Here is a 23,013-nt window from a genome sequence, read left to right as displayed (position 1 = left end):
AGAAGTAGCTCCAAGAGAATTCACGGAATTCATTTACTCATTACTGTTTATCACGGTTCATTAGTTATCCTTCCATGTATTTATTCTGTTACTAAAGTAGCTTATAGTCGAGGAACTAGATGGTTTGTGTGCATCTGTACTACGGCTACAGCACAGAACATAAGTGATGACTCCTGGTTCTTTATCACATACATTAATTTCACAATTTCTTCCAGTCGTATCTTGATATCTTAATCTTGCAAATGCTGGCCTGTACTTTGTCATCCTTACCAGGTCTGGCCTACATGTGACTCCAGGTCCACAGCAATGTGGTTGACTCTTGAATGCGCTCAGGGATTGGCAATAAATGCTGACCCCGCCAGCGACGCCCACATACCACGAAGAAAAGAAAAGTACTAATATGTCCTTATCTCAACCGCTAAACCTGTTCACTATTTCAGAATCAGCGTGGAATGCAAGGATAGTTTCCGGCGACATTTCTCTACTGTTAATCATCTCAAACCCTGACTCCACCTCCCCTCACTCCAACAAATACAAGAAATTCTTGAACTTGGACAGATGATTAGCTGCCTGTGCCACGTCCCTCCCTTACACAAGCCCACTGGGCCAAACCTCCTCAAAAGCTCCCCCTCCCTAGACGTAAACTCACATCTTTCTCTAGTTTCTCTCCTATCTCACTGCATACCATCACCCAAGCTTATCTTGTCCTAGAAACCCAGCCCCTGTTTCTTCTACTCTATTCTCATTAACTTGCTGACCACCCAACTGCCCTTCCTGGTCCCCAAGTCCCTATATTGTTAACAGTTCTTTCTCTTCAAGTGTTGTCCCCATCTCATTTAAATCTGTTGTCATCTCCCCTCTCCTTAAAAAAACAACCCTTGGCCCCACCATCTTTGAAAACCTTTCCCCATCTCCAGTCTCCTTATCCTTGCAAACCTTTCACCATCTCCAATCTCCTTATCCTTGCAAACTTTACCCCATCTCCAGTCTCCTTATCCTTGCAAACCTTTCCCCATCTCTAATCTCCTTGTCCTTGCAAACCTTTTCCCCATCTCCAATCTCATTGTCCTTGCAAACATTTCACCACCTCCAATCTCCTTATCCTTGCAAACCTTTTCCCCATCCCCAATCTCATTGTCCTTGCAAACCTTTCCCCATCTCCAATCTCCTTATCCTTACAAACCTTTCCCCATCTCCAATCTCCTTATCCTTGTAAACCTTTCCCCATTTCCAATCTCCTTTACCTTGCTAAAGTCTTTGAATGTGCTGTTACCTCCCAAATACGTGTCCATCTTTCTCGGAACTCCACGTTTGAATTCTTCCAGTTAATTTTCCGCCTCCGCACAGAAACAGCTCTCATTGAAATCTCAAAATGCATGCTTTACCACAGATACAAAGGTTAAATACCCCTCCTTAACCTGCCTGCAGCCTTCAACATGGTTGACCACAGTATCCTCCTCCAATGCATCTCCACTCTCACCCAGCTGAGTGGGACTACTCTGACTTTGTTCCATTCTTATGATATCCAGAGTATCACTTGTAATGGCCTCTCTTCTTGCTCCCCATCTGGTATCCCCCCCCCCCCCCCCGCCCCTCCCCCGGGCTCGGTGGGGTAACGGGGATAGGGTGGGGTATTGGGCCGAGGTGTAGGGTGCTGTTTCGGAGGGTCAGTGCAGACTCGATAGGCCAAATGGCCTCTTTCTGCACTGTAGGGATTCTGGGATCTATCCTATGACTTCTCCGGGAAAGCACAGTATTAATTTACGCATGCATGCTGACAACACCCAGTGCTACCTCATCACAACCTTGCTGGACTCCTGTTGCTGAACTGCTTATCCGACATCCGGTACTGCTGGAATGTTCTCAATTGTTATGATGGGAATACCAAAGCTATTTTTATATATATAATGTAACTCATCCAATTTTCATCCTTCTGATTCTGAAAACCTCGACTCATGACAAGATATGAGGGCGGATTCCACAATCCTATGCTTTCAGCAAGGAAAGTGCCTTTACAGGAACCATAGTTTGGAGAAGAGCTGTCCTTCTATAGATCTAATCGTACATCAGCTTCTAACCAGGAAAATTGAATCATAGAGATTCTACCTGCTCTCTGTAGACAATTTAAGGTATCACAGCCAAGCCTGATTATGTTCTCACCTGACACGAACGTATTTTTAAAAAATATATTTTATTCCAAACACAATCAGTAATACAATCAACAAACAAATATCACCAAGTTTCAGTTTGTCATTTCCCCCTGAGCTACCCCAACGTCCCCACCTCCCGCTCTACCCGTAGGTGACAAACAGAGATCCTCAAATAGAGACAGAAAGAATCTTCATCTTACTTGGAACCTCCCTTCCCACCCTCTGAGAGCGAGCTTAATCTTCTCCAGTTGTAGAAATTCCACCACATTCCCCCAACGTTGCTGATATCTTTGGGGGCACGGCCGACCTCCAACCCAGTAAGCATCACCACCGGGCAGTCGTTGGCGAAGGCCACGACACTGGCCCCCCTTCCCCATCTGCGGCAGCTCTGAAACACTGAAAATCTCCTGCCATCATCCTCATCCCTACAATCTCTGACAGTCTCCAACGTCGATGCCCGGATCACCCCCAACTTTGGGCACGACCAAAACATATGAATATGATTTGCAGACACCCTTCTACACCCTTCTATATGTGCTCAACGTCCGGGAAGAACCCACTCAGACGAGTCTGAGTTATATGAGACCTGTTCATCACCTTAAACTGTATAAGGCTCATCCTGGCACAGGATGATGTTACATTTACGTGATACTTAATTTTACTCCAAACCCCCCTCCCACACTGTACACTCTATCATGAATTCCTCCTCCCATTTCTGCCTTCTCTCCTCCACTGGCGCTTTCTTTGTTTCCAATAACTACCCAGAAACATCCTCAATCTTCCCTTTCCCTAGGCCATCCTGAGCTAGCTATTTATCCAATAGCGTTTACTTTGGCAGCTGAGGAAACAAGGGGAACCCCTTCTGTATGAAGTTCCGCACCTACATGGACTGAATTCATTTCCCTCCTCAGCAGCTGGAACATCCTCTGCAACTCCTCTAGCCTCGCAAACCTCCCCTCTACGAACAGGTCCCTTACCCGCTCTACCCCTTTCCCCTCTACCCCTTTCCTATGCCAGCTCCTGTATGTTGTTTCTATCCCTGCTAGTATGAACCTACGATTTCCACTTATTAGGGCCAATACTGACATACCCCCTACATCGAAATGCCACCTCAGCTGGTTCCATATCTTGAAGGACGACACCACGACGGACCTGTTGGTATGCCTATTTGAGGAAAACCGGAGGAGGGCTGTCGCCAGGGCCCTTAAGCACATCCCACATAGGAGGCCTCCTCCGACTGCACCCACTCTGACCTCCCGCTCCCCCACCAGCGTCTCGCCCTCTTCATATTTGCTGCCCAATAGTAATACAGCAGGTTTAGGAGTGCCAGCCCCCCCCCCCCCCCGCCATCCTTATAGATCCACGGTGTCTTTCCTGCCCAATGTTAATTTTTACGGTCTATACCCTCCCCGCCAAGGACAGGGCATCCCACTGTTGCTTGTTATGCTTTCCTTAATTTGATCTATTTTAATTACCTTTGCTCAAGAGTTGCCAGGTATCTTTTTGATACCACCACAAGGTTCAAAACCGAATACTGATCAAAGACTCGATACACCAGTTAGTAAGTTTCAAATCAATGCACATTTATTTACACACACAGTCAATTATTACTCATGCACAAACTCTACTCACTAAACTACAACTACTACTAAAAGCCTATACTTAGCTTCGGGCGCCCACTCAGTCAGAGGAACAATGGCCGTTGTCCAGTTCTGATACTGCTGGCTTCGAACTGGTATAGAATAGTAGCTAGGAGCGCCTATCTTGTAGCGTGCATTGACCTTAGACTTACTTGGCTGGTGCTTGGCGGGTCTCTCATTGCTGAGAGCCAAAGGCCAAGGTGAAGGTGAAGAAGAAGAGAGAGAGCTGTCTTTGGGGACTCCTCTTTATACCCCAAAGGATTTCGCGCCTTTCTGGGCGGTTCCTGAACTTGGTCCCAATTAATTGGACCATGTCCCAATCATTTGTATCGATTCTCTCCAATAAAGGGGTCGTTTCTCGATCGCTGGCCTGCCTTTGTTTTAGTCTCCACTGGCGCCGGGGAGTCTGCCCTGGTACCGATTGTTTTAAATGTTTCTCTTTTGTCCCCAGAGATAGCTCATTACTATGCTAATGGTTTGCAGTTTCAGTTCTGTCTGGGCTCTGCAAGTTCCAATCCACAGGCAAACCTTGCACCTGCTTTGTTTTTCTAGTGCTGTCCATTGTTCCCTGTACTCTTTGCGAGTGTCCATTTTGGAATTGGAACGTGGCCACCCCAGGTGGCTACACCACCTCTTCAAATCCCCTTTTACCCCCTCTACCAAACTGGCCAAATTCCACTTGTGCATCCTGGCCCAGTCATGGGCCACCTGCAAACTCAGATACCAAAACCTTATTTTGGCCATCTTAAATGATGAGAAACCCAAATTCACACTCCTCCCCTGGGCATTCACCAGGAATACCTCACCTTTTGCCACATTCAGTTTGTACCTGGAAAAGGTGCCAACCTTCCCTAGTAGGTCCATTATTTTCCCCATACACTCCAGCGGGTTTGAAACGTATAACGTGTAATTAATTTTCATCTCCATGATGTATAATTTCGAATTTGGTCAGACATCTCTTCCACATTGCCATAAAGGACACTTAGCAGATGGCTGGAGAAAATATCTTCGATAAAGTTGGACAGAGTCACGGATGGGACCAAGATGAGAAACTTGAAGCTGATGTGCCTTCCAAAATGTTTCACTCCATGATGCAACATGTGTTTATAATTGTTTGTTTGCTTTGGTCATAGAATACATTACCCATCACTGGACCATTCCAGAGCCAAGATGGCCCAATCGTCACCAGCAGATGAAGGTCCTACATTTGAGCATCTCTGGAGCAGTTTGTAAGTCTGCAGTTTTTTTCTTCACCACTTTTCCCTCCCCCACCCCCAAATAGACTCCTTTTGGGGAGGTGGGGAGGAGGGTGGGGGCTGGGGGAGGGGATTGGGGGGTGGGGTGCGGGGGGGGGGGGGGTAGGGACGTGGGGTGGGGGCTAGGGACGTGGGGTGGGGGGGGGGGGGGCGTGGGGGTTGTCAATCTCCAAAAAAAATCAAACCAGTTTAGATCACGTCAAAGTCCCGAACCCAACTCATCAGCTTCCTGTTATAATGGAGCAGCCTGGGGGAAGAGACCCGGAGTGAATCTCGCAGCTTTTGCTTCAGATATAGGCCCCCCGCACTTCCGGGTCAGAGGCCGCGCATGTCCACGGCGCTGACCTCCAGCGGCCGCGCCGTGCTCCATGGTGGACTCAGACTGCTAAGCCAGACCGAAGAAAGAGAACCCCCCAATTGGCCACGTGCCCGAGCCATCAGACCTCGGCCAGTTGGGAGCGGAGGATTGGTGAGTGGGCCTCTGGCAATGGCCCCCGGCAGCACGGCGTACGGTGACGCTGATTTTCGGTGCCCGGAGAATCGCCAAACCCGATTACAGCATCAAACTAGATTCTCCACCCCGGTGCAGGCCGCGATTATGGCGTTGGGCTGCGGAGAATCCAGCCTCAGGAATTTCTGAGCTATAAAGATCTGAAAGGTGATAATTTGATTCCCGAGTAGAATTGATCTAATAAAATTCAAAAATCAGCTGGAGTTCCCAGACCATTTCACTACTTGTGAGCTTTGTTGAATTGTTCTGCTATTCACTATTTTCATCAGCAGAGCTGTCCTATGCATGACCCATCCTATCCTTGACCTGGAAGTGCTTGAATTTTGTATTATAAGGGTCAAACACATATAGGGTTAATGTGGGACTGAGTGCAGTATCCACACAGTGATGTAAGAAGGCACATGACATGCACCCAAAGTCCAGTTTTAAACAACTGTTCAAGCATCCTAACTTCTATCCTTTAAATATTTGTAAATAATTCCAAGAGGCAATGAAGACTTCCAGTTAATAATTGATTATGAAAACTTCTTCAGACTTATGGAACTGTAACCACCACCCTGCAACATGGTAGTAGCTTGTGGAAACCCAAAATCTATCAGAACATGCACAAAAAAACAAAGTGCTGGAAAAGTAAGAAAATAGTCACAAAAAAAAAAAGCCAGAAGAAAATTCACCAGGGAAAGCTCCAAAGAAAACCTTGGAAGCTGGAGCAGAAATGTAAGAATCCCTACTTCGCAGAAAACTCATTGAACCTCCTTTGAAAGTTTAGCTTCTAATCCCAGGGACCTAGCAGAGGTGAGCTAAATCTTCTCAAGCTCTAGGCTATAGAAATTCCTGAGGAATATTTAAATAATTCCGAGTCAGAAGTGCAGTTTGAAACAAATCCGCTGCTAAAACCTGATTCCCGAGTCTGCACCTGAATGTGATGTCTGAGTTTGCTCCCAAACAGAAAAAGATTATTAGTTAAACAGTTTAGGTGAATTGTAACATCTAAACTCAGCTGAGAGCAACCAAAAACCAGGATTTGACACATTTGTGACTTTTAAATAAAACGCTGAGCAAGAGACTGTTGCAAGCAGCCACAGTTGATTTTTTTCCCCCCCAAGTTTGAGCGTGACCATCATTGTAATGGAACCTACCAAAACCTGCTAGCATAGGAAATCATTTGTCTCAGGTGAACTGTGACACCATCTTGAAATTCAGAAAACTCTGAAAAGCAGTTTTAAACTTTAAACCATGAATCAGAATGCCATTCTTCCAGAAAAATTTGGACATTTTTCCAAACCTAATGAAAAATTGGGTCTCCTGGGGAAGATAATTTCTAAGCTACCAGAGTCCATCAGGTCGAAGTAGAAAGTCAGAAAAAGTCCAGGTTAATATATTTTTTAACATTGGTTTCATGAACTAATACGATGTACTGATGAGCCCCCAACCAGATTTGATGAAATATTAAAAACCGTTGACAAATTCTTTAACCATCTAGTTGTGGAGTGCACAGAGCTTAAAAAGTGTGATCCCAGTAAATCTTCAAAATAGAAAAATACATTACTCTCGCAAACCACCTGGGGGTCGGGGGTGCCAGAGAGGCTTTCCAAAGCCCCCAAAATGTATATTTTTGGAAACCCCGACACATTACCCAAACTACTACAGCAGATGATCATGTGATGCAATCAGCTGATTGTGAATGAAGAAACGTTATTTGATGAAGTCCAAAATATACAAACCCTACAAAGGAAAATGAAGTAAGTTTTGAAAATGGTTATATCAATGTTCATATCAAAGCTGATTTGGAAGATTTGAACCATAAAATTCTAAATAGCTGCTTTTAAAGCAGACCAGGGCAGGCCAGTAGCACGGTTCAATTCCCGTACCAGCCTCCCTGAACAGGCGTCGGAATGTGGTGACTAGGGGCTTTTCACAGTAACTTAATTTGAAGCCTACTTGTGACAATAAATGATCTTCATTTCATTCATAGAACATAGAACAGTACAGCACAGAACAGGCCCTTCGGCCCTCAATGTTGTGCCGAGCCATGATCACCCTACTCAAACCCACGTATCCACCCTATACCCGTAACCCAACAACCCCCCCCCATTAACCTTACTTTTTTAGGACACTAAGGGCAATTTAGCATGGCCAATCCACCTAACCCGCACATCTTTGGACTGTGGGAGGAAACCGGAGCACCCGGAGGAAACCCACGCACACAGTGGGAGGACGTGCAGACTCCACACAGACAGTGACCCAGCCGGGAATCGAACCTGGGACCCTGGAGCTGTGAAGCATTTATGCTAACCACCATGCTACCCTGCTGCCCCAAAGAATTCCATTTCAAATTCAAACTGAGCATGTACCTTTGAAAGTGCCTGATCAACTGAAGTCTTCAATGAACCAAACTGTTCGAGACCTGAACAAACAAATTTATGAGGCGTCACAAAAGCAGAAGGAGGAAGTGGCAGCTTTGAATTCCATTGCTGGCAAATTGAAGTAGGAGTTGGAAAAATTGAACCAGAATTACAGCCAAGCAACTGGGGGAAGAATTGCTGATGCACAAGAACAGTTGTTTGAAAGCAGAATTAACAACCACAACTAAGTAACTTATTGAACTTTGGTCCAATCTGGAAAACATGATGGTTGAGATGCGCAATATGGAAGAGTAAATCCATGATCATGGAAGAAAGATTCCGAGCAGAACTGAATGCCCAGGTGAGGTTGTCAAACTTGTCTCAGAGTTCCGCAGATAACACTGAAACAAAGGCAACTCAATTTACCAGAATAGTTGCTGAATAAAAAGATTCATATGATTGAAAAACAAGAAGTACTCAGAAATTTGAGTAAAATTCTGAAACTGAGAACGAGGGTTCCACTTTTGAAACGCTAACTTTCACAAGTCGTGATGACAGAGACGACCACTCCTCTGACAGTAGTGTGAAAGGGATATGAAAGGGTCGTAATGCCTCCAGACCACCTGAACCTTTGAATTCAAGGAGTTAAAGGGGAAGATAGGGTAGCGATAATGTAGTAAATACAATGTAAGTGTATGATAATATAGGATACAAGGTAAACTATCATCACTTGAAGTGTATTGGATAAGGTCTTGGGGAGGTGGAGTGTGTGGGTCTGGCACAAAGAGGTTTAATGTGGGACTGAGTACACAGTAATGTAAGAGGCACATGACCTGCACCCAGGGTCACTCTAATATTGGCCAGGGCCATGTATACCAGCCAGTACGGAGACAGCTCCGAGTTTGTACCATTTAATTTATATTTGTAAATAATTCTCACTAACTATGAACACTTCTTCAGACCTACCAAACTATGACCAACACCCTACAAACAATCCTTACGTAGGGTGCTTGAAATTGAAGGAGTTGCATTTCCCAGCAAATATGTCCCTCTATTTGATGTAAAAATGTATTAGAAAGATTTTAGCATAAGTATCTCCATCTTAATTAAATGGTTCTCCTGTTGCATCCACCGGGCTGAATTTTCTGGCCCTTCCCGCCGGCAGGGTTTCCGGCTCCGCCAATGGTGACCTCCGCGGTGAGTTCCCTGGCAGCATGGCCAGTAAATAAAAACGCTATTGACATCAACGGGAACGGAAGCTTCCATCAAGGCCAATGGCCAGCCTTGTCGCAACACTGGAAAAAAATGTTGTGTGGGGGAGGGACAGAAAATCCCACCCAATGAATAAGGTTGGCAAGTCTGAGCTTGGGGTGAGTTTCATCGAAACGCACTTGGTGAACTATGGCATTTGTTGTTTTTTTCCCCCCAGAGAACCAGATAGTACTTACTTCGATATTCCACAAACCAACCTTTCCGGCAGCAATGAGGCTGTACCAAATCTACCGCAGAACCGAACCGAGGTTTGCATGGACGTGTTTCAGATGAGGGATATGAATGAATCCGTGATGGTGAGTGTGGTCAAACCACCTTCTTTTGGTTCATGTTGTTTAGTATGGTAATGGAATAATGATTAAAAATGTTAGATTATTGAAATGGTGGGACTCAATTTCTAAATTGTAACATTCCTCTGTTGTGACTATTTTTATAGCACAAGAATAACAGTCACTCTTTTTTGTGGATAGGTCATGGTTAATTACGCAGTGGTATTTGTCAGAAAATGTTGTGTTGAATCCTCGGAACAGTAAGCAATTTTAGGTTTGGATAAGTGATGCAGGCACTAAAATTGGTGCCTTGGTCAAAAAAGATTTTTCTTCCTATTTTCCTGCTCCAATTTTCACCTCTTCTCTCCAAAGGCACTGGTTCTTGCTGGAAATGATCACACATGTGCCTACATCCTCCAATACTTAATCCAAAGTAGTCATTCTATTTAACAATGTGGGCGGGGTTGGGGGTGGGTAGTAAATGTGTGCAATCCTGTCCTTATCTGATGTCCAAATGCTTTGTAACAAAAATCAATGGAAAGCAACGAGGAGTGGCTGTGTAAACTTTCAACTGCAATCCTGCTTAAGATGAACTAACTCAGCATAAATTCCAGTTAAACCTGGAACCTTTCTAATCTTGATGACTCAGCTCCATAATCAGTATCATGTTTACCAACTGAGCCATTGGAAACCTGAAGATCTAATAGATTCTTCACCCTTGACATACACACATATATATTTTGCTTAAACATACAGATACATGTACATGCACACACATAACATATACATTTACCAAACAAACAGCATTATCATATTGGGTGCGCTATCACCAAGTTTAACACTTAGGACGCTCTGGCAATTTTGTTGGAAGCTATTATATTTACCATAAGGCATGATATGTTTGTGCTGCTGTAGATAGTATGCAATAGAGGCAGGTAGAGGAGGGGTGGCGAAATACCAGCGCTAACCAATGTGTCAGTATTGGGATGTCATTTCTGACACTGGTTACTTTGGGGGAAGAACGTTCAGGGCGCAGGAAGGCTGTCTGCCCCCTCAAGGTGGGCAGTCAAACGGGCTCATTGTGAACCGTTTTAAAGGTAAATTTAGGAAATCTACTGGGATATTTGGCAGGTTAGGATGCCAATGCTCCATGTAGGCCCAAAGGTCCTCCCTGCCTGCCTGGGTTGGGGGGATAGCCAAAGAATACCCTGTAAAGGTGCCCCCCTGCAACCCCACATGCACATAACGGTAACCTGGCTTTTTTTGTATTTTTTTAATGAATTTTTAAAAAAGGTTGTTGAGGGGGCATCTTGTTGAAGTGCCCTCCCAGTAACCTTGTACTTCTCTGAAGCTGGAAGTGTCTGCATAGGTTTGACTTCTAATGACAACCATGAAGTTAGTGGTCACACATTTGGTGGCTCCCGCTGAAGGTGGATTTTGTTGGTCCCACCCGTATGGCATTTTCTTTGAGGACAAAAGGTGTGTGAGGGCCCAGGGAAGGGAATGCTCCTTTGGTGAGGTCAGTGTATGGATCAGAGGACAAGAGTGGCATGAGAAAGAGAGAGCTGCTGGAGCAGCATAGTTTTTGTGGTGTCCCGCAAATGAAGATGGCAGAGGGCAAGGGGACAGTGCTGCCTGCCCAATGGTCAACAGAGCAGCTGGTGGAGTTTTTGAATGAAAATTCCAGCAGCAGAGGAAAGAGGCTTTGGAGGATTTGGCCTAGGTGGTGGAGCCGCTGAGAGCTGCGATTGAGAGAGCGGAGCAGAGGCTGGAGGCTCGGGGTCTGGTGGTTCAGATAGTGGAGGTGTTGGTAGGGGAGCATGAGGAGCAGATGGCTTCATTTGAGATGGAGTTGGGGATGATTCTAGACAGACAGAAGAAGCTGAGGGAGAAATTAGAGGACCCGGAGAACCACTCCAGGAATCAAAACCTGAGGATTATCGGGATGCCTAAGGGCATTGATGGAGTGGAGGCCGCCAAGTATGGAGCGAATATGCTGAGAAGTTGATACGAGAGGGGGCCTTCGACCGGCCATTCTGGATGGAGCGGGCAAACAGGGCACTGATGAGGAGGCCGCAGTTGGGGAACCACTGAGGGCGATGGTGGAGCGGCTGCATCAATTCTTGGACAAAGAAAAGATCTTGAAGTGGGAGAGGCAGACAGGAGGTTCACCTGAGAAGGGAGTGAGCTGTGGGTCTACCTGGACCTGGCTGCGGGTTGGCAAAGAGGAGGGCTGGATAAAGGCGGCCCTCTTTAAGAAGGGGGTGAAGTTTGTTCCCTGCCCATTTGTGGATGACACATCAGAAACAGGATTTGATTATGATTCGCCAGAGGAGTAGATAGACTTCATGAGGGACCGTGGACTGGGAGGCATGAGGGCATGAGGACATTGAACTTTGGAGAGGAGCATTGTGTTCATTGTAAAGTGTATGGGTTGAGTAGTTTGGGGTTGGTTTCGACGGGGAAGTGCCGATGGTGAGTTTGTTTCTCATTAATTGTTGGTGGTTCGGATGATTAGCGGGGAAGTTGGGCTGGAGGGGTGAGGGCAAGTCAGAGGCCTTGAACGGGGGCCACCATGCTAACTGGGCAGGTAATTAACGGGAGTGAAGTGGAGCGTTGCCAGGAGGAAGGGAGGCATTGGGGTTGGGCCATTCTTTAAGGATGACATGGGCGAGGCTTGCTGACATGAGTGTGGTTGGTATGGTGCAGTTGGGAAGGGAGAGGGCGGTGGACATTGAAGGGTGGGCTTGGAGCGGTACGTGACATGGGCCAGGGGCTGGTTCAAAAAGGGGTGTGTGGCTGATTGGCAGGGGAGGCCCCCCCCCCCCCCCCCCCGACCAGGCTGGTCAAGTGGAACTTGAGAGAGCTTATTGGACCACATAAACAGTCGCGTGTAATCATGTATTTGAGGAGTCTGAAGACAGACCTGGTGTTTTTACAGGAGACACAGCTGAAGTTGGAGGATCAGACAAGGCTGAGGCGCTGCTGGAGTAGACGGCTGTCTCGGCAGAGGGGGCTGTCTCGGCGGAGGGGGCTGTCTCGGCGGAGGGGGCTGTCTCGGCGGAGGGGGCTGTCCGGCGGAGGGGGCAGTCTCGGCGGAGGGGGCAGTCTCGGCGGAGGGGGCGTCTCGGCGGAGGGGGCTGTCCGGCGGAGGGGGCAGTCTCGGCGGAGGGGGCCGTCTCGGCGGAGGGGGCCGTCTCGGCGGAGGGGGCCGTCTCGGGGGAGGGGGCGTCTCGGGGGAGGGGGCCGTCTCGGCAGAGGGGGCCGTCTCGGCGGAGGGGGCCGTCTCGGCGGAGGGGGCTGTCCGGCGGAGGGGGCCGTCTCGGCGGAGGGGGCCGTCTCGGCGGAGGGGGCCGTCTCGGCGGAGGGGGCCGTCTCGGCGGAGGGGGCCGTCTCGGCGGAGGGGGCCGTCTCGGCGGAGGGGGCCGTCTCGGCGGAGGGGGCCGTCTCGGCGGAGGGGGCCGTCTCGGGGGAGGGGGCCGTCTCGGCGGAGGGGGCCGTCTCGGCGGAGGGGGCCGTCTCGGCGGAGGGGGCCGTCTCGGCGGAGGGGGCCGTCTCGGCGGAGGGGGCCGTCCGACGGAGGGGCCTGTCTCGGCGGAGGGGGCCGTCTCGGGGGAGGGGGCCGTCTCGGGGGAGGGGGCTGTCCGATGGAGGGGGCCGTCTCGGGGAAGGGGGCTGTCCGACGGAGGGCCTGTCTCGGCGGAGGGGGCCGTCTCGGCGGAGGGGGCCGTCTCGGCGGCGCCAGAGGAGGGGTTGGGTTGTTGAAGGAGATGCAGAGGCTCCAGATGGAGTTTGTGTTAGTGTTTGTGGGGAAGGTGGTGGGGCTGTTGGGGAGGGCCAGAGGGGCAGCGTATGAGTACGGGGAGAAGGTGAGTACGATGCTAACCGATCAGTTGCGGAATCAGGCAGTGGCGAGGGAGACTGGTAGAGTGAGGGGCAAGAGGGGTAAGGTGGTAATGGACCTGCAGGGGGTGAATGGGGCATTTGAGGCCTTTTATAGGAGGCTGTATGAGTCGGATTGTGTGTAGGAGGTGATAGGAGAGGATCAGACGGAATTTGTGAAGGGAAGGCAGTTGTCTGCAAATGTGCGGGGGTTACTTAATGTGATAATAACTTCTGAGGGGCAGGAAGTAGAGGTAGGTGTCGATCGATGCGGAGTCGGCTTTTGATCGGGTGGAGTGGGCATATGTGTTTTGAGGTGCTGTGGAGGTTTGGGTTCGGGCCGAGATTTGTGGATTGGGTCCAGCTGCTGTACAAGGCAGCGGTGGAGAATGTGCGGACGAACTGAGTGAGTTCGGGGTACTTTGGTTTACATTGTGGGGCGAGGTAGGGGTACCCACTCTCCCAATGCTTTTTGCTTTGGTGATAGAGCCGTTGGCAATGGCGCTTAGGGCTTTGAGGGATTGGGTGAGGAGTGCCGAGCATCGGAATCCGCTATATGCGGCTGACCTGTTAGATATTTTGGAACCGATGGGCAGCATTGGGGGGATTATGGAGATCTTGGCGGAATTTGGTCTGTTTTCGGGATATAAGTTGAACCTGAGAAAGGGTGAGGTGTTCCCAATTAATGGCAGATGGCAGGAAAGAAGATTAGGCGAGTTGCTGTTTAGGGTGGTGGGGACGAGCATTAGGTACCTCGGTATCCAGGTGGCATGGAGCTGGGCCCAACTGCATAGACTGAACTTGGCCCGATTGGTGGGGGGGGGGATGAAGGTGGCCTTTAAGAGGTGGGATGTTCTGCCATTGTCGCTGGCTGGGAGGGTGCAGACAGTGAAAATGGAGGTGCTGTCTCGGTTTCTGTTCGTGTTTCAGAACCTCCCTATTGTTGTCACTAAGTTGGTTTTTAGGAAAGTCACTGGGCTGATCTTGGGGTTTGTATGGACGGGGAAGGCCCCGCAGGTGCGGCGGACTTTTCTGAAATGGGGACGAGGTGGGTGGCTGGCGTTGCCGAATTTGATAAATTATCATTGGGTGGCCAATATTGTGCTGGTGAGAAAGTGGGCTGTGGAGGAGAGGTCGGTTTGGGGTCGGGTAGATGCGGTGTGCATAGGGGAACGCGTTTGAGGGCTTTGTTGGCGCTTTTGCCGTTCTCGCCGGCCAGGTACTCCGTGAGCCCAGTGGGGGTGTCGGCTTCAAAGGTGTGGGGTCAGTGGAGGCAGCATTTTGGGTTAGAGGGTCTATCGTTGTGGCCACGGATCTGCGACAACCATAGGTTTGTGCTGGTGGGCTGGACGTGAGGTTCCTGGGGTGGCGGCAGGTGGGGTAGATTACTTCAGGGACTTGCTTACCGGGGTGGGGGGCAAATTTGTGGGGCTGGAGGAAATGTATGAGTTGCCCAAAGGGAATGGTTTCAGGCACCTGCTGGTTCGGGATTTTGTGAGGAGGGAGCTGCTGTCCTTCCCAGGGCTGCCGCCTCTGGTGTTGCACGTCGAGCTGTTATTGGAAGACGAAATAGGGGAGGGGAAGGTGTGGGATTTCTGTAAGGAATTGATGGAGAAGGAGGGAGCTCCATTAGAGGAGATTAAGCACAAATGGGGAGGCGGAGCTAGGAGGGAGGTGGGTGCCAGCAGGTGGGCAGAGGCCTTGCGGAAGGCAAATTATTATATGTGAGGTTAAGCCTCCTCCAGTTTAAAGTGATGCATCGGGCCCACGTGACGGTGGTGAGGATTAGCAGGTTCCTGGCACGGGTGCAGGATAGGTGTGGTACGTGGGGGTGCCAGCAAATCACGGCCACATGTTCTGGGTGTGTTCACGATTGAGGGGGTTCTGGCAAGGGTCTCGGACTTGATGTCCAAGGTACTGGGTGTCAGGGTGGTTCCGAATCCGGAGGTGCCGATATTTGGTATGTTGGATGACCCGGGAATCCGGGGAGATTTTGCTGGGTTGGAGGGACTCGGAGCCACCGAAAGCGGGAGTGTGGGTGGGAACTGGCAGAATTCCTGAGTTTGGAGATTAAGTTCGCACTGTGGGGGTCTGTAGAGTGATTCACCCGGAGGTGGAAACCATTCATCGATTTCTTTAAGGAGAATTGAGGGGTCAGCAAGAGGGGGGGGGGGGTTATAATGGGGATGGCAGGGGGTTGGGGTTGGAGGGTTGTAGTTGTTTATTGGGCTGATATGGTGTTCTTCTGATATTGTGTACATTTGTTAAATGCCTGGAATAAAAATGTTTTTAAAAAATAATTAATTTAAAAGGTGTCTGCGTAGGTTTCCTCCAGGTGCTCCGGTTCCCTCCCACAGTCTAAAGATAATAGAATCCCTACCGTGCAGAAGGAGGTCATTCAGCCCATTGAGTCTGCACTGACCCTCTGAAAGTACACCCTACCTAGGCCCACTCCCTGCCCTACCCCTATAACCCCACTTAACCTGCACATCCCTGGACTGTGGGAGGAAACCGAAGCACCTGATGTTCAGATTATGCGGGGCTATGGGGTTACAGGGATAGGGTGGGGGAGTGGGCCTAGGTAGGGTGTTCTTTTGGAGGGTCGGTGCAGACTTGATAGGCCGAATGGCCTCTGTGTGCACTGTCGGGATTCCGTGGATACTATGCACATGGAACCCATCTCCTTGCCAATTAAGGACTTACCCACATGAAAATCTTAACTTCAGTCAGTTTCTCCATGGAGATGCCTATCTGACCAAAAACAAACCCGGCTCCTGTCTCCTGTTTCCGTGGGAATAACACTACGAAACAGAAGTGACTAGATAGCACTTTGAGATATTCTTGAGGATGTGAAAGATTATACGTAAATGCAAGTTATCTCTATCTACAAAGGAGGAGAGAGAATGTGTGTGTGTGGGGAGGGAGAGAGAATGTGGAGGGGAAGAGGGAGAGTGTGTGGGTGATGGAGGGAGAGTGTGTGGGTGATGGAGGGAGAGTGTGTGGGTGATGGAGGGAGCGTGTGTGGGTGATGGAGGGGGGGGTGGATGGAGAGTGTGTGGGTGATGGAGGAAGAATGTGTGGGGGTGAAAGGAGTGTGTGTGTGTGTGGGGGTGAAAGGAGTGTGTGTGTGTGTGGGGGTGAAAGGAGTGTGTGTGTGTGGGGGTGGAGGGAGTGTGTGTGGGGGTGGAGGGAGTGTGTGTGGGTGGTGGGGGTGTGAGTATGTGTGTGGGTGGCTGTGTGTGTGTCTGTGAGGGGGAGCTGGGTGTGTGGGGGGTGAGCTCGCGCATGTGGGGGATGGTGTGTGTGTGTGTATGGGGGTGGAGGGAGACAAAGTGTGTGTGGTGGGGGTGCCAGTGTGTGTGTGTGGTGGGGGTGCCAGTGTGTGTGTGTGGTGGGTGCGAGTGTGTGTGTGGCGGGGGTGCGAGTGTGTGTGTGGCGGGGGTGCGAGTGTGTGTGTGGCGGGGGTGCGAGTGTGTGTGTGGCGGGGGTGCGAGTGTGTGTGTGGCGGGGGTGCGAGTGTGTGTGTGGCGGGGGTGCGAGTGTGTGTGTGGTGGGGGTGCGAGTGTGTGTGTGGCGGGGGTGCGAGTGTGTGTGGTGTGGCGGGGGTGCGAGTGTGTGTGTGGTGGGGGTGCGAGTGTGTGTGTGGCGGGGGTGCCAGTGTGTGTGTGTGGTGGGGGTGCCAGTGTGTGTGTGTGGTGGGGGTGCAAGTGTGTGTGTGGCGGGGGTGCATGTGTGTGTGGCGGGGGTGCAAGTGTGTGTGTGGCGGGGCTGTGAGTGTGTGTGTGGCGGGGTGCGAGTGTGTGTGTGGCGGGGGTGCGAGTGTGTGTGTGGCGGGGGTGCGAGTGTGTGTGTGGCAGGGGGTGCGAGTGTGTGTGTGGCGGGGGTGCGAGTGTGTGTGTGGCGGGGGTGCAAGTGTGTGTGTGTGGCGGGGGTGCGAGTGTGGTGTGTGGCGGGGGTGCAAGTGTGTGTGTGTGGCGGGGGTGCGAGTGTGTGTGTGGCGGGGGTGCGAGTGTGTGTGTGGCGGGGGTGCGAGTGTGTGTGTGGCGGGGGTGCAAGTGTGTGTGTGTGGCGGGGGTGCGAGTGTGTGTGTGGCGGGGGTGTGTGAGTGTGTGTGTGGCGGGGGTGCAAGTGTGTGTGTGGCGGGGGTGTGTGAGTGTGTGTGTGGCGGGGGTGCAAGTGTGTGTGTGGCGGGGCTGTGAGTGTGTGTGTGGCGGGGGTGCAAGTGTGTGTGTGTGGCGGGGGTGCGAGTGTGTGTGTGTGGCGGGGGTGCGAGTGTGTGTGTGTGGCGGGGGTGTGTGAGTGTGTGTGTGGCGGGGGTGCAAGTGTGTGTGTGGCGGGGGTGTGTGAGTGTGTGTGTGGCGGGGGTGCAAGTGTGTGTGTGGCGGGGCTGTGAGTGTGTGTGTGGCGGGGGGTGCAAGTGTGTGTGTGGCGGGGGTGTGTGAGTGTGTGTGTGGCGGGGGTGCGAGTGTGTGTGTGGCGGGGGTGTGTGAGTGTGTGTGTGGCGGGGGTGCGTGTGTGTGTGTGGCGGGGCTGTGAGTGTGTGTGTGGCGGGGGTGCGAGTGTGTGTGTGGCGGGGGTGTGTGAGTGTGTGTGTGGCGGGGGTGCAAGTGTGTGTGTGTGGCGGGGGTGCGAGTGTGTGTGTGGCGGGGGTGCGAGTGTGTGTGTGGTGGGGGTGCGAGTGTGTGTGTGGCGGGGGTGCCAGTGTGTGTGTGTGGTGGGGGTGCCAGTGTGTGTGTGTGGTGGGGGTGCAAGTGTGTGTGTGTCGGGGGTGCGAGTGTGTGTGTGGCGGGGGTGCATGTGTGTGTGGCGGGGGTGCAAGTGTGTGTGTGGCGGGGCTGTGAGTGTGTGTGTGGCGGGGTGCGAGTGTGTGTGTGGCGGGGGTGCAAGTGTGTGTGTGGCGGGGGTGCGAGTGTGTGTGTGTGTGTGGCGGGGGTGTGTGAGTGTGTGTGTGGCGGGGGTGCGAGTGTGTGTGTGGCAGGGGTGCGAGTGTGTGTGTGGCGGGGGTGCGAGTGTGTGTGTGGCGGGGGTGCAAGTGTGTGTGTGTGGCGGGGGTGCGAGTGTGTGTGTGGCGGGGGTGCAAGTGTGTGTGTGTGGCGGGGGTGCGAGTGTGTGTGTGGCGGGGGTGCGAGTGTGTGTGTGGCGGGGGTGCGAGTGTGTGTGTGTGGCGGGGGTGCGAGTGTGTGTGTGGCGGGGGTGCAAGTGTGTGTGTGTGGCGGGGGTGCGAGTGTGTGTGTGGCGGGGGTGTGTGAGTGTGTGTGTGGCGGGGGTGCAAGTGTGTGTGTGGCGGGGCTGTGAGTGTGTGTGTGGCGGGGGTGCAAGTGTGTGTGTGTGGCGGGGGTGCGAGTGTGTGTGTGTGGCGGGGGTGTGTGAGTGTGTGTGTGGCGGGGGTGCAAGTGTGTGTGTGGCGGGGGTGTGTGAGTGTGTGTGTGGCGGGGGTGCAAGTGTGTGTGTGGCGGGGCTGTGAGTGTGTGTGTGGCGGGGGTGCAAGTGTGTGTGTGGCGGGGGTGTGTGAGTGTGTGTGTGGCGGGGGTGCGAGTGTGTGTGTGGCGGGGGTGTGTGAGTGTGTGTGTGGCGGGGGTGCGTGTGTGTGTGTGGCGGGGCTGTGAGTGTGTGTGTGGCGGGGGTGCGAGTGTGTGTGTGGCGGGGGTGCGAGTGTGTGTGTGGCGGGGGTGTGTGAGTGTGTGTGTGGCGGGGGTGCAAGTGTGTGTGTGTGGCGGGGGTGCGAGTGTGTGTGTGTCGGGGGTGCGAGTGTGTGTGTGTCGGGGGTGCGAGTGTGTGTGTGGCGGGGGTGCGAGTGTGTGTGTGGCAGGGGTGCGAGTGTGTGTGTGTGTGTGGCGGGGGTGCGAGTGTGTGTGTGTGGCGGGGTGCGAGTGTGTGTGTGTGTGTGGCGGGGGTGTGAGTGTGTGTGTGTGGCGGGGTGCGAGTGTGTGTGTGTGTGTGGCGGGGGTGCGAGTGTGTGTGTGGCAGGGGGTGCGAGTGTGTGTGTGGCAGGGGTGCGAGTGTGTGTGTGTGGCGGGGCTGTGAGTGTGTGTGTGGCGGGGGTGCAAGTGTGTGTGTGTGGCGGGTGTGCGAGTGTGTGTGTGGCGGGGGTGCGAGTGTGTGTGTGGGGGGGGTGCGAGTGTGTGTGTGGCGGGGGTGCGAGTGTGTGTGTGGCGGGGGTGCGAGTGTGTGTGTGGCAGGGTGCGAGTGTGTGTGTGGCGGGGGTGCGAGTGTGTGTGGCGGGGGTGCGAGTGTGTGTGTGGCGGGGGTGCGAGTGTGTGTATGGCGGGGGTGCGAGTGTGTGTGTGGCGGGGGTGCGAGTGTGTGTATGGCGGGGGTGCGAGTGTGTGTGTGGCAGGGGTGCGAGTGTGTGTGTGGCGGGGGTGCGAGTGTGTGTGTGGCGGGGGTGCGAGTGTGTGTGTGGCGGGGGTGCGAGTGTGTGTGTGGCGGGGGTGCGAGTGTGTGTGGCGGGGGTGCGAGTGTGTGTGTGGCGGGGGTGCGAGTGTGTGTGTGGCGGGGGTGCGAGTGTGTGTGGCGGGGGTGCGAGTGTGTGTGTGGCGGGGGTGCGAGTGTGTGTGGCGGGGGTGCGAGTGTGTGTGTGGCGGGGGTGCGAGTGTGTGTGTGCGGGGTTGCGAGTGTGTGTGTGGCGGGGGTGCGAGTGTGTGTGTGGCGGGGGTGCGAGTGTGTGTGTGTGGGGTGCGAGTGTGTGTAGCGGGGGTGCGAGTGTGTGTGGCGGGGGTGCGAGTGTGTGTGTGGCGGGGGTGCGAGTGTGTGTGTGGCAGGGGTGCGAGTGTGTGTGTGGCGGGGGTGTGTGTGTGTGTGGTGGGGGGGTGTGTGTGTGTCTGGTGGGGGGGTGTGTGTGTGTGTGGTGGGGGGGGGGTGTGTGTGTGTGTGGCGGGGTTGCGAGTGTGTGTGTGGCGGGGGTGCGAGTGTGTGTGTGGCGGGGTTGCGAGTGTGTGTGTGTGTGTGTGTGTGTGTGTGTGGCGGGGGTGCGGGTGTGTGGGTGTGTGAGTGTGTGTGGTGTGGGTGCGAGTGTGGGTGTGGCGGGGGTGCGAGTGTGTGTGTTGCGGGGGTGCGAGTGTGTGTGGGGCGGGGGTGCGAGTGTGTGTGATGGGGGTGCGAGTGTGTGTGTGGCGGGGTGACACGAGTGTGTGTGTGTGGCGGGGGTGCGAGTGTGTGTGATGGGGGTGCGAGTGTGTGTGTGTGGCGGGGGTGCGAGTGTGTGTGTGTGGGCGGGGGTGCGAGTGTGTGTGTGGTGGGGGTGGCGAGTGTGTGTGTGGCGGGGGTGCGAGTGTGTGTGTGGCGGGGGTGCGAGTGTGTGTGTGATGGGGGTGCGAGTGTGTGTGTGGCGGGGGTGCGAGTGTGTGTGTGGGCGGGGGGTGCGAGTGTGTGTGTGGCGGGGGGTGCGAGTGTGTGTGTGGCGGGGGTGCGAGTGTGTGTGTGGCGGGGGTGCGTGTGTGTGTGGTGGGGGTGAGTGTGTGTGTGTGGTGGGGGGTGAGTGTGTGGTGTGGTGGTGGGGTGTGAGTGTGTGTGTGGTGTGGGTGTGAATGGCGGGGGTGCGAGTGCGTGTGTGGCAGGGGTGCGAGTGTGTGTGTGGCGGGGGTGTGTGTGTGTGGCGGGGGTGCGAGTGTGTGTGTGGCGGGGGTGCGAGTGTGTGTGTGGCGGGGGTGCGAGTGTGTGTGTGGCGGGGTGCGAGTGTGTGTGTGTGGCGGGGTGCGAGTGTGTGTGTGGCGGGGGTGCGAGTGTGTGTGTGTGGCGGGGGTGCGAGTGTGTGTGTGTGGCGGGGTGCGAGTGTGTGTGTGGGGGGGGGGTGCGAGTGTGTGTGTGGCGGGGGTGCGAGTGTGTGTGTGTGGCGGGGTGCGAGTGTGTGTGTGGCGGGGGTGCGAGTGTGTGTGTGTGGCGGGGGTGCGAGTGTGTGTGTGGCGGGGGTTGCGAGTGTGTGTGTGGCGGGGGTGCGAGTGTGTGTGTGGCGGGGGTGCAAGTTGTGTGTGTGGCGGGGGTGCGAGTGTGTGTGTGGCGGGGGTGCGAGTGTGTGTGGTGGCGGGGGTGCGAGTGTGTGTGTGGCGGGGGGTGCGAGTGTGTGTGTGTGGCGGGGGTGCGAGTGTGTGTGTGGCGGGGGGTGCGAGTGTGTGTGTGGCGGGGGTGCGAGTGTGTGTGTGGCGGGGGTGCGAGTGTGTGTGTGGCGGGGGTGCGAGTGTGTGTGTGGCGGGGGTGCGAGTGTGTGTGTGTGGCGGGGTGCGAGTGTGTGTGTGTGGCGGGGGTGCGAGTGTGTGTGTGGCGGGGGTGCGAGTGTGTGTGGCGGGAGTGCGAGTGTGTGTGTGGCGGGGGTGCGAGTGTGTGTGTGCGTGGGGGTGTGAGCTCGTGCATGTGGGGGACGGGGTGTGTGTGTGTGTGTGTGTGTGTGTGTATGGCTGGGGGGTAGAGAGTGTGTCTGACTCACTCACAGTATCCTGATTCTCACTCACTCTGCCAGCCACACACCTATACACGCTCACATCTACTCACAAAGAGGATGGGCCTATAGGGGTGAGCAAGTTCCTAAGGCTGCGAGTAAGCCAGACACACACACTCCGCCCTCTAACGGCCATCTTTATTAGCTATTCATTTTAAAATTGTCAATTTATTTAAATTCATGGTTAATGTTGTGCCCAAACCTTATCTTTCCAAGAATTTGCTCATTAACCCCTTGAGTGAGTAAAAAACAGAAATGTGGCTCTATAATCAAAACCTTACAATCTTTTTTATTTCTGCGATGTACTCCTCATTTTTTAAATCTTTTTTTATCAACTTTTTAGTGGACCTCTGCACATTTCCAAAACACGCCCAATTCTCAAACTTGCTATTGTATTTTTTCAACATTGTAAAGGCTCTTTTGAATCTAACACAATCCTTCACTTCCTGAGTGAGCTGGACCGGGATGGGTCCTCCTCAGTGTTTTGGTTCTTCATGGAAAGTATTATTTTTTGAATATTTTGAATTGTTTCTTTTAAACCTTCATTCCTTCCGTATATTTTAGTTTATTTACCCAATTAACCACAGGCAGTTCTCCCCCTCATCAGGGGTGAAAGTAACTGAAATGTTTATGTCTTACTGGGAGATGATACAGCGGGAGGCCTGCTATTGACATTTCAGTGTATATGATAGAGCGGGGAGGCCTGCTATTGACATTTCAGTGTATATGATAGAGCGGGGAGGCCTGCTATTGACATTTCAGTGTATGTGATACAGCGGGAGGCCTGCTATTGATATTTCAGCATATATGATAGAGCGGGGAGACCTGCTATTGACATTTCAGCATATATGATAGAGCGGGGAGACCTGCTATTGACATTTCAATGTATATGATAGAGCGGGGGAGGCCTGCTATTGACATTTCAGTGTATATGATACAGCGGGGAGGCCTGCTATTGACATTTCAGTGTATGTGATACAGCGGGAGGGCCTGCTATTGATATTTCAGCATATATGATAGAGCGGGGAGACCTGGCTATTGACATTTCAGCATATATGATAGAGCGGGGAGGCCTGCTATTGACATTTCAGTGTATATGATACAGCGGGGAGGGCCTGCTATTGACATTTCAGTGTATATGATAGAGCGGGGAGGCCTGCTATTGACATTTCAGTGTATATGATAGAGCGGGGAGGCCTGCTATTGACATTTCAGTGTATATGATAGAGCGGAAGGCCCTGCTATTGACATTTCAAT

General features: G+C 52.7%; 1 protein-coding gene across 3 annotated transcripts in view; it reads left to right on the top strand.

The window, feature by feature from the left end:
* Positions 1-23,013, top strand: part of tp73 (tumor protein p73) — a 240,042-nt gene that overhangs the window by 85,678 nt on the left and 131,351 nt on the right. For all 3 annotated transcript variants that reach the window (XM_038821912.1, XM_038821910.1, XM_038821911.1), the window contains exons 2-3: positions 4,924-5,019; positions 9,332-9,470. In XM_038821912.1, the coding sequence (XP_038677840.1) occupies positions 4,961-5,019; positions 9,332-9,470 (198 nt within the window). In that variant the 5' untranslated portion in view covers positions 4,924-4,960. The remainder of the gene's footprint in view (positions 1-4,923; positions 5,020-9,331; positions 9,471-23,013) is intronic.

This window comes from Scyliorhinus canicula, chromosome 16 (assembly GCF_902713615.1).
Source record: "Scyliorhinus canicula chromosome 16, sScyCan1.1, whole genome shotgun sequence".
NCBI lineage: Eukaryota > Metazoa > Chordata > Chondrichthyes > Carcharhiniformes > Scyliorhinidae > Scyliorhinus > Scyliorhinus canicula.
The sequence above is the reverse complement of the archived record's forward strand: the minus strand, read 5'-3'. Positions and strand labels throughout refer to the sequence as shown.